The sequence below is a fragment of the Salarias fasciatus genome, chromosome 20 (genome assembly GCF_902148845.1).
Source record: "Salarias fasciatus chromosome 20, fSalaFa1.1, whole genome shotgun sequence".
Taxonomy (NCBI): Eukaryota; Metazoa; Chordata; class Actinopteri; order Blenniiformes; family Blenniidae; genus Salarias; species Salarias fasciatus.
The window spans coordinates 15,288,657-15,299,193 of NC_043764.1; the positions used below are offsets into that span (position 1 = coordinate 15,288,657).

Below are 10,537 nucleotides of genomic sequence, written 5' to 3' on the forward strand. Positions count from 1 at the left end.
AGGATTAAGGTTAGGGTTAGGGTTAGGGTTAGGGTTTGGTCCTGGCATTGTGATCATCTATGAATGTTTATAACTACAGCTACACATGTTATAATGGCATTATAATGCTTTATGAATGTACTTATAATGTGTTATGCAGGGGGGCTTCAAGTAAAGTGTTACCAAATTTTGGATTACATTCAAAATGAGAAGCTACTAATGAAAGGCAGAAGAAACTCCCACGTTTGTTTTTCTTGATTGCTTTTTTTATTATTATTATTTAAAATTCAATTTAGAATTCTTGCAGGAACTAATCTAAAACTATTTAACAGGATTTTATCACACCAAAACGTCAAAATAAAACGTATATTTTCTGAAGTGATGTTTTAGTTTCTGCACCTGTTCTGTTCACGAGAACTGACAAAAAAAACAAGCTTCCTTCACATGCTGAAAGTTAATTGTACTTTCCAGACCATGAGACAAAAACAAAATTGTGGTCTCAGCAGATTAAAATACATGAACATGTGTGTCACAGAACATGTGCAGCACAATTCACACATCAGGTCTTCTCAGATATCTTCCTGTTTCATGCTTCTCAATGCTTTATGTTACTTGAATCCACCTTGGTGTTTTTTGTTTTTTGGTTGGTTTTTTTTTTTTCTTCTTGGACTGGAGGTCATTCAAGAGTGTTCTTGTTTCATTTCCTTCTAACATTTATGTACAGGGAAATGAAAGTTTCAGGTGTGAGAGGCCTTGTTTTGAAGTCTCACTACTTTACTGGAATAAATATGAAATAAAGCTACTCAGGTGAAATCAAGTGAACTTCATTTTTCTGGTTCAATATCATCATTAAAACAATTACCTGGAAAGGATCAAAAGACCACTTTCAACACTTTATCAAAAGAAGCTTATCCACAGTGATATTTCACAAAGCAGGGACAAAGAATGGCAATACAAGAATTTGCATGACAAAAAAAGAGGACAACAACAAGTAATATCCATGCTTCTAGAAAAAAGATTGTATCATACACATCTCAAGGCATTGTTGAATGTGACTTTATCTGTCATGTTGTCAGTCAAAGGGTAAATGTGTCAAAAGTGGTTAAAATTTCAAGATATAAAAATTCCTTCTTTTTTTGTTTTACATACAGTATGTAATCATTAACATATATGAGCATCCATATGAATGTCCATGTTTTTGTGACAAATTAACATAAATAAGGAAAAACATAAGAAAGGGAGTGAAGTACGATTATTGCTAGACAAACAATATTATCCAGAGTTAACAGAGTTAAAGTCTGACCTGAAGACTGTTATATAGTCTATCCATTTCTTCCAGTGTGAATCAAACAAGTCGTTTTTGTAATTCACGTCTGCAGTTAATCTCTCCATTCTGTAAATGTCCATTGTGACATCTATCCACATGTTCGATGTCGGCATTTTCTCATGAGGGCCATTTTTTCCTGTAACTAAATTCTTGCAAAAATTTCTTGTATTGCATCATGTATTCTTTCCATTAAGTTTTAATAACCCTGCAGTCCTAAAAGCCATAATGGTTAGCATTTGTCTTTCCACAGTTCCTCCAACAGGCCAGGGGGCTACATTTCCATTGATCTTCCCAGATTGTTACGCACTCTTCCTCCATCCACCATTAAAATTTCCTTAAAATTAAAAGGGGACTAAAGAAAACTTTCACTCATCTTGTTGTCATAGAATTTGATGTTATCTGACGAGAGTGCCATCCTCATCCGATTCCAGAACAGTGGTTGAGCTCTTGGATGTCTTGGCCAGGAAAGCACAGACTTTTTGCACAGCCTCTTCCTCAGCTGGAGATACTTCAGTTTGGGAAACATCTCATCCAACAGGATCAGCACGGCTGCATCTACCTGGTTCAATCAGAGATAATATCAGTTAGGGTAAATAGAATCAGAACAGAAATGATATATTGTCGAGCAGCTCTGAGAAAAAGGTTTCAGAGGTCGACTGGCAAATACTTGCTTATCCTTCATCACTACAAAATATTTCATGGTGAACAGCACAGCTTGACCCACCAAAATGCTGTGGAGGCACATACAAGCTCAAAAATATAATTCATTCATTCATCTTATCCTGTTCAGCGTCGTAGGCTGCGAGAGCCGATCTCAGCTAATTCATGGGCAAGGAGAGATCACACCCTGGACCTGTCACCACTCATTCACAGGGCAAAACCACACATATCCACATTCATCCACAGGGACAATTGAGGCTCACCAGCGACATACTTGTCAAGGTGTACCTCATGCCTCCCTTATTTGGGGGTGGGGGGGTTCACACCTGTTCTGAGTACTTAAAAACTGTATTTATCGGCAGATGAAAGAAAACTGAAGCAAAAACAAACAACAAAAATTGCAACATGATCGATAATGAATATATTTATTTAAATGTACAATTATATGGACACAATCTTGAGCCATAACTTTTTGGTAATGTGAAAATAATAATTCAAGGTGCACAAACATTATATTAATAATAAATCAATAAAAATAAATAGAAAAAAATATTTTTCAAATTTACATGAGGTAGATTGCTTAATTTAAAAGCACACAATTAGAATAATTGTGAATATAGGTCAGCTCGATATGAGTGCTTGGAGTTATAGAGTTTTTAAAAGTCCCTGCTATCTTCAGTCGGTGCATATCGTACGATAAGTCCATGTTCAGTTGGCACCTCAGTGGATCCACCACAATTCACAGCTCAGGACTCGGGAACAGGTGGCACCGGCCGGCTTTCACAGGACTTCCTCGCCAACCCATCTTCTCTCCCTCACCCTGCCCTCCCCATGAACAAAACAAACGCTCTATCCTCTCCCTTGAACCAATCAAAACGATGGCAGACACAAAGCCCGCCTCCCGACCAATCAAAAACACACAAACCTGCACTTGACTGACAGCCAGGCATCCAATTACTGTTCAGTTGATTTTGGGTTGTCTCAATTTTTTTTCTCTGTATAGTTTTCTTTTTGGCATCCAGAAATGGCAAAATGCCCGTATTTGCTGAAATTGCATTTACCCGATATTAAAATACGGTGAAACCGTATCACTTGACGGGTATGCAGTTATCCTCACATGAATTGTTGGACCGGAGGAAGAAAGAGTACCCGGAGGAAAATCCACACACACTCCAAACAGAAAGGCCCAAGCCAGGATTTGAACCCAGGTAAAAATATCAATACACTGTAAAACAAAAATAAAGAAACAGAAATAATATTTAAAATTTAATTAAGCGGGAATCTATGGCGCCCCTAAGGGCGCACAGCTTTTTTTTTTTTTTTTTTTTTTTAGGGAGTTTTATGTGCTAACCTGAAACTTTTAAGTGAGTTTAAATCATTGAATGGGGAACAGGTGTCGTCTTTCAATGACATTTTGTTCAACGGTTATTAAGACTGAAAGTCCGGATCTATGAATATGAAGCTGACTTCACCAGACTCAACAGATCCATGTACTTCTTGATAATGTTTACGTGCTCACTTGCTCAAAGTTTTATTACCGTTATTTGCACACATAGAACAACTTTACGCGCTCACTAAAAATTTGAATACTTTTAAGTGAGCATGTAAAACAAAAATAAAAAATAAAAGTACATCCATGTCCACTTTGGGGCTCCGTAGAAATCTACTGAAAAGGAATAACATGTTGTGTCTGGCAGCAGTAATGAGCAGAACAGCAGCAAGAGCTCTGACAAAGAAAAGACACAATCGCGAAAGACCACTGGTAAATCTGCTCATTGGATGATTTTTTTTTTTCTTCTGTTTTCCAGTGTTGAAAGAAACCACTTCAGAGATTTTAGATGAAAAGTTACCTTTGCTGAGTAGTGATTGACATGAGGAAATACAACAAATGAAGATGGGCACCATAAAAAAAACCATGAAAACAGAAAAGGTACTTCTACTCACCTTCTCATCCAGAAGCCTTTGCTGAACCATGAAAAAGGCCTGGCGAATCACTCCAGGCACCGCTTCACTTCCATTAGCGCCTCTCGACAGCACAAACACAGTCTTCAGACTGTTGTGGACGGCATTGTGGAGATTGTCAATGCAGGAAAGTCCAGGGATCCAGTCTCTTTCCTCCAAGCAGAGACAGAATCTCCTGTGGCCACAGTTCTCCAGATGAACGGTTAACTCATTGTAAACCCAGTCCCTCACAGCCTGGTTGTTTGTGTCAAACACCACAAAGGCATCATAAAGGTATTGTGAATTCAAACCCCCCAGCTGGGAGTAGCCTTTGTGTCCTGCCCACAGCACCTGCATGCAATACCACATGTCCCAGCCATAGAGGTGCTTCAACAGAGGAAGAACAGTGAACATCACAGTCAAGAAGGAGCAAATGAGGAAGGCCGAGCTGCCATAAATGTCCTGGCAGGAACGCTGGTCAATAGACAGGATGCTCTGACCCTGCTGAGACTCGGGAAACTCACAATGCACATGAGTGGTCAAATAAGGGATTTTTATCGGTGTGGTACGAAGGAAGTCAGCAAACCAGGAAGTGTCACAGTCACATTTGAAGGGGTTGGCATGCAGGGTGAGATTCACAAGACTGCTGCCATTTTTAAAGAGGGCAGGGAGAAAATGATGATTCAACTCTTTGATCTGGTTGTGGCTGAGATATAGATATTGCAAGGCATGTGCCGTACTGAAGAAATCCTCAGGAATGAAACTGAAGTGGTTGTGACTGAGGTCCAGGACAGAAAAATTGGCTCCAAATTCTGTTCCATTTGGAGGCAAATACCAGAGAAAGTTTTGACTCAAGTTCAGATGACGCAGACTGCCGAGTGCCGAGATGTTCTGCCATGGAAAATAATCCAGCATATTGTCACTGATCCTGAGGCCTTCCAGGCTTCTTGGGAGGTTACTCAGCACTTCAGGAGAGACAGACTTCAGGTGATTGTTGGAGATGTCCAGGTAAATGAGGTTTGTCAGGTTTTGGAAGAAATGAGTGTACTTGTACTTGTTTTCAGACTGCCACAATAAGTCGAGATGATTTCCACTGAAGTAGAGGTACTTCAGTGATTTGCTGATTAATCGTTGATCTACTCTCATCCCGATGCCATTGTTCGCCAGACTGAGGACTTCCAAGTTGATCAGATTCTGAAGGAACTCTAAACGATGGCCCATACCACGCATTTTGAAATGAAATTCATTGTTGCTGATGTCCAAAACCTTCAGAGTGGATTTGAGTTCACGGAACGCATCCTTATAGTACAAATCAAGCCTGTTATATGCCAAATTAAGAAATATCACTTTCTTCATGTTAATAAATAGTCCTCCTTTTGTTGCCTGGTTCATGTAATTAAAAGAAAGGTCTAAACAAACAACATTTTCCATGTTTAAAAACATGTCTTTGTTAAGGGAGAGAATATCATTTTGAGAGAGGTCCAACGTCAGCTCATTTTGGCAAAACTGATTTCTAAAGTCCCACATTGTACACACAGAGGATCCATTACAGACATCAGCAGGAATGTCTGACATATTGTCCTCCAATACTTCCAGAGCATCCGACTGGTTTGATTCCCAGACGTTCCTTTCTACACTGCACTTGTCAGAGAACACTTCTCGTTCTCTGAAAATAAGTGGCTGGTCATTGTAACTTCCTGAATACAAGTTTTGGGTGTGACAGCTTCCCTGTGTCACAAGCTGAGATGAGGAATTAGAACAGCTTGGCAGGAAAGTAAGCATGTTTTGAGAAAGGTCAATAAATATCAGAGACTGTAATTCTTTGACAAAAATCAAGTCAGAAGAATTAATAAAATTCATTCTTAGTTCAATTTTGGTCAGATTTCGAAGTTCAGACAGGACTTTGAGGCTCTCTTTTGAAAGGGTGCGAAAGAAATTACCAGTCAAAAGAATTTCTTGGAGACTAGACATCTTGCTAATATGTGGGGACAGAATCAGTTCCTGAAACGTGACCAATGGCTCATAGTTATAGATAAGACTGATCCATAAGAGACCCTTGAGCTCTCCAAAGAAGGTCCCATTCTGAATTGCACATGCCAGGAGGTTGTCAGAGATGTCCAATCTCTTTAAATGGACTAAAGGTGTGAAAAGCCCCTGTGGGAATGTTCTCAGAGAGTTGCCCCTCAGGCTCAGGTAAGAGAGAGAGCTGTTCACTGCAAACAATGAGTTTGGATGAAGCAATAGGGGGAGATTATTTGGGCACGGGAAGCAAGGTCTAGCTGCATGGTCACAACGTTGGCAGTTCCATTCCAAGGTCAAATGCTTGAGGTGAGTCAGGTTGGAAAACGCTCCTTCTGCAACCTCCGTGATTGTGTTCTCTCTCAAATCCAGGTATTCCAATGAAGGTGGTAATCCCTTTGGTATAGCTGTTAAATTATTGTATCCTAACTGAAGATGTTTGAGTTTTGGCAGCTTTCTGAAAACCTCCTCACTGATGTAAAAGGACTGGTTACAGGGGTTTGCATAAAAACAGTTACTTGAAAGAAAGAGCGATTCCAGATGTGGAGTACCTAAGTGATGGCTAATATTGAAGATGCAATTGTTCTGCAGATCAAGCACCTTGAGGCTTTCAGGCAACCGTGGTATGGAGGTGAGGCTGTTTCCCGACAGATATAGATATTTTAGCTTTTGAAGGCTCTTGAATGCATTTTCGTTGATCACCATTTTGCAGTGGTGGTTGGTCAGGGCTCTCAGTTTACCCGGTTGGCAGTTTCCCCTTATTTTAATGGTGTGTAGGTTTGGTAGACCATCAAAAGCATGCTCCTGCACTTGGTGGATCTTTGTCTGAGTCAAATCAATTAATCCCACAGAATCAGCCTTAATGAAGGGGATTCTGGTTAGCGGTCTGGCTTTGCAGTCAACAAATGTGCCGTTCTCATCAGTATCACATGGGAAAAACTTGAGATTTATGGTCCTCATTAAAGGGAGAAGTTGACAAAAAATGAGGATATTTCTGACCAGAGCCTGAAAAGACAGAACCAAATTTGCATAAATTACTCAATTAATGGCTGAAAGATGCTTTATCCTCCCTAAAGAAACCATTTCACTTGCAATACAGTCACACAACCGAAAATTAACTCACTGGTTTCTATTCAATATCTGTTTGAATTGACTTCTCTAATAGTAGTGAATGTTGGAGGTTTACTCACCATTGCTGCGAGAGAAAGACACTCAAAATGCAGATGAAGGAAAAGATGAAAAGTGACTTTTAGCCCAGGTGTACAGACCACTGTTGAAAACAGTTCTGAAAAGTCTGCTGCAACGAAGAAACTGAATTATTAAACACAGAAGTGAAACAGTGACGTCATAAATACAACAGCTGCAGAACAAACCATGTGACGCTGGTTTCAATCCTCGGGGGTATCAATTTCAAGTATGGTGAGAAGAGGGTGGAGTCCACACAAGACACCCGCTCAGAATGCCCCAAAAACCTGGAAATAATTTCATGACAAAACAGACACTACATTAAAAATCAGGGGATTTTCCGTCAGTGAACAAAACTGGGAGACTTCCTTTATTCAGGTTACTCTGAGAAAAATGAAATAATATCACCACTTCTTCTGAACAATAATCAATTTCACTTTGTGTGGATGTTTGTCTGACTTTGACACCGTTTGACCGTAAGTTTGACATATGTGGAAAGTAGCACAGCACTGCAGGCAGTACTGTCATGCAATTTAATAAGTGCACATTGCTGGGGCATAAAACACTGTTGTTACTATAAAAAATAAAAATTTTAATTTTAACAACAATTATAATTTTCAAAATCAAACACACTCTGTGTCAGTTGGCTCAGGCTGGAGACCCAATAGCAGACCGAGGTGGGAATGAAGGCTTTGAAAGTCTTTATAAGATTTCAAGCTGTCCAAGGAGCAACATTCATGAAGCCATCTGATTCAGCATCGACTTTAGACAGAGAGTGGTTGTTTCCTGGATACCGCAGTCACCTACACAACACAAATGTGAGCATGATTAAAAAATAGAGAGAAAAACACTCTGCTATGTGTTCAAATCCTGACCGGACTGGAATCTGATTCACTTTCATAGCTTTGTAGTTTTTGATTGCCAAACAACAGAGTCAGGCGTACAGTCAGCGCTGTGGTTAAACCCAGCCTCAAACATGCACCTGGAAAAAGAACAACAGGTCAAACCTAATATCACCATTGATTGTGTTCTGCTTTTCTTTCTTGATGTGACAGTGAAGCATATGAGTTAAGAGACAGAAACATCAGTTTCCACAAGTTCCTCTAAAATACAATCACTGTTAATGAAGTATTTTCATTCATTTCAATATGGAGAACAAGAAAGTCTTCTACTCATGACAGTCACATCAGAAGTGAATACTTCCCTGTGAAAAGTCAGCTGACAGTTGTGAGTGTTGTTTCACTAATGTCAATTTCAGCAGCTCAGATTTCTGAAAGAGAGCCCAAAGGAGCTGAATTAAAGTAAAGGGCTGCTGGGGCAGAAATGACATTTCCCCTTGTGGTACTCATAAAGGCAATTCAAATTCAAATAAATAAATAAATAAAAAAAGACAATGTAGCATTTGTCTCAAGTTATTGGGGCTGAAGCAGTTGCAAATGAGGGATGTCAATGTTGCTGCACTCCTATCAGTGCTATATTAAACTAACACACTCATGAAATCAAATAGTATTTGTGTGTTAAAGAACCTACCTGTCAGGGATGTCAGTGCTGCCGATCATTTGTGCCAATGCCAATCATCGAGCGGCTATACTTTAACTCACTATACCAACGTGCATGGAATTGTCCACATCATGATCAACATGATTATTGTTGTTTGAGGGAGTGAGTCTCAGAGGATAGGATTACTGGTTGAGGTGGAAGATTTTGGACAATGACTCTGGCCAGAGTGTCAAGGAACTGGACAAAGTGTCTTCTTCTTTATTCTTTATCCTTCTTTCCATCATTACAGTACTTCTGGTTGTGCATTTGTGTATCTATGTGTGTGTGTGTATGTGTATGTGTGTGTGTGGTCTTAAAAAGAGATAATAATCAATGTATCACAAAATGCTCTAGTCAAAACAATGATGAGCAGTGAAATCAGTTAAAATTTCAAGATGTCTTATATTCACAATCATTGTCACAATCATATTATTAAGTCAACTTGCAATATTTACATTTATTCAAATCACAACAATCACTTAAATTTGGCTGCAGAATTAATTTATAGGCAGAACTATCTTACACTTAAACAGACTACTTAACAAGGTCAAACACAACATAAGTCCATGAAACAGCACAAACCGGAATAAATATCAAATTATCCATTGGTGATCAGTGGAAAATAACTTACATTTCTTCAAGAATGTATACAAAAGCAGGAAAACACACAGAAAGTCCACACAGCTTCATTAAGGCTGCCTGCAGAATTGGTCTGCAGCTGTCGTGTGACAGGGCATGTCCAGAGCAGTTCAGGCTGCATTTATCAGGTCACCAGCAGGCAGGAGGTGCTGTTGGGCCAATGCCTGTAGGGCTTTCTCACACTTGTAAACTGGAATGAAAAATCAAAAATAAAGCCAAATATTACTGAAACCAAGATAATTCAAAATATAAAAGAAAAGTTACATTTCTTCTTTGAAATCTCAAAACAACAATAAGTGTAAGAAATTTGTTGATTAAAATCTGGAATTATTCTTAGGGTTCACATGCTGGTGCACCTAGCTCAAGTTTGAGATCTCAAATATCAGCTGCTTTTGCTGTATAGATTCTTTGTAAACAAATTGTATAAATAAAAGAGAATAACTGTAAATTTCTGTGTGATTACAGGTTATCTCCAACTAAGCAGAACTGAGTTCACATTCGATACTGCAAAGAAAGTTAGTTTTTTCTTCTGGTATTGGCTGTTGTCTTGTTCTGGAAGAGGGGTTAAAGTCAGAATCTCCCTGTCAATATCTGGCTGTTTCTGAGAGTCTTCCAAACTGATCCACAGCAGTTTGTCCTGGGAATCTCGACCAGGAAGGAACCTCACCCTCTGGATAAAAGGTGCAGTAGTTCTTTCAGTAGAACATTAAAACAAGTCTAATGCTGCACCACAACTCATGCTAAAATATACACTTCATTTGACGAAGAAAACTGATTTACTTTTTCAAGAGAAAATGACTGAAAGTCACTGATGGTACCAAACTTGGAGGGCAGTTGGGAGATGAGCAGCTGGCCACCATCAGGTCACCCTCTATGTTCATCATACTCCAGCTGCCAACATCAAATTATGCAAAGAAAGCACACCGTTCACACTAGTTAATAATAAATGCACCCAAACATCCCTGGAACAGTGCAACAAATATCTGCAACAATCGTCTAGGAAAGCAAGTTTATGCTATGACTCACTTACAGTCAGAGAAATGATGGCCCTCGTGCCAATATCCACAATCAGAAGATCATATACGAACAGTCCAAAACAAGAAAAAAAAACAGCTTTTTGTGCAGATAAAGAGTGATTCTCAGTTCAATTTTAAACATGAGCTCTATAAACACATAAACTAACCAATCTCTTTTACATTTCCTTTGTCTTTAAAGAGCGGAAACCTTTCAGCTGTGCTCAGGACAGGC

The 10,537-nt window shown here is 39.2% G+C and overlaps 1 protein-coding gene across 1 annotated transcript; it reads right to left on the reverse strand.

The window, feature by feature from the left end:
- Window positions 1-606: 606 nt before the first annotated feature.
- LOC115407851 (toll-like receptor 9) lies at window positions 607-7,218 on the reverse strand. The gene is made up of 3 exons (XM_030118377.1): window positions 7,117-7,218; window positions 3,911-6,931; window positions 607-1,865 (listed from the first exon to the last, which is right to left on the reverse strand). Exons 1-3 carry the CDS (start codon window positions 7,117-7,119, stop codon window positions 1,659-1,661), a joined length of 3,231 nt encoding a protein of 1,076 aa, XP_029974237.1. The 5' UTR covers window positions 7,120-7,218; the 3' UTR covers window positions 607-1,658.
- Between the last annotated feature and the right edge of the window lie 3,319 nt (window positions 7,219-10,537).

Bases quoted from the DNA above. Each gene is read 5' to 3' on its own strand.
- LOC115407851 (XM_030118377.1), bottom strand. The intron at 1,866-3,910 runs GTGAGTAGAAGT...TGATTGAACCAG, and splicing joins AAAGGCTTCTGGATGAGAAG to GTAGATGCAGCCGTGCTGAT.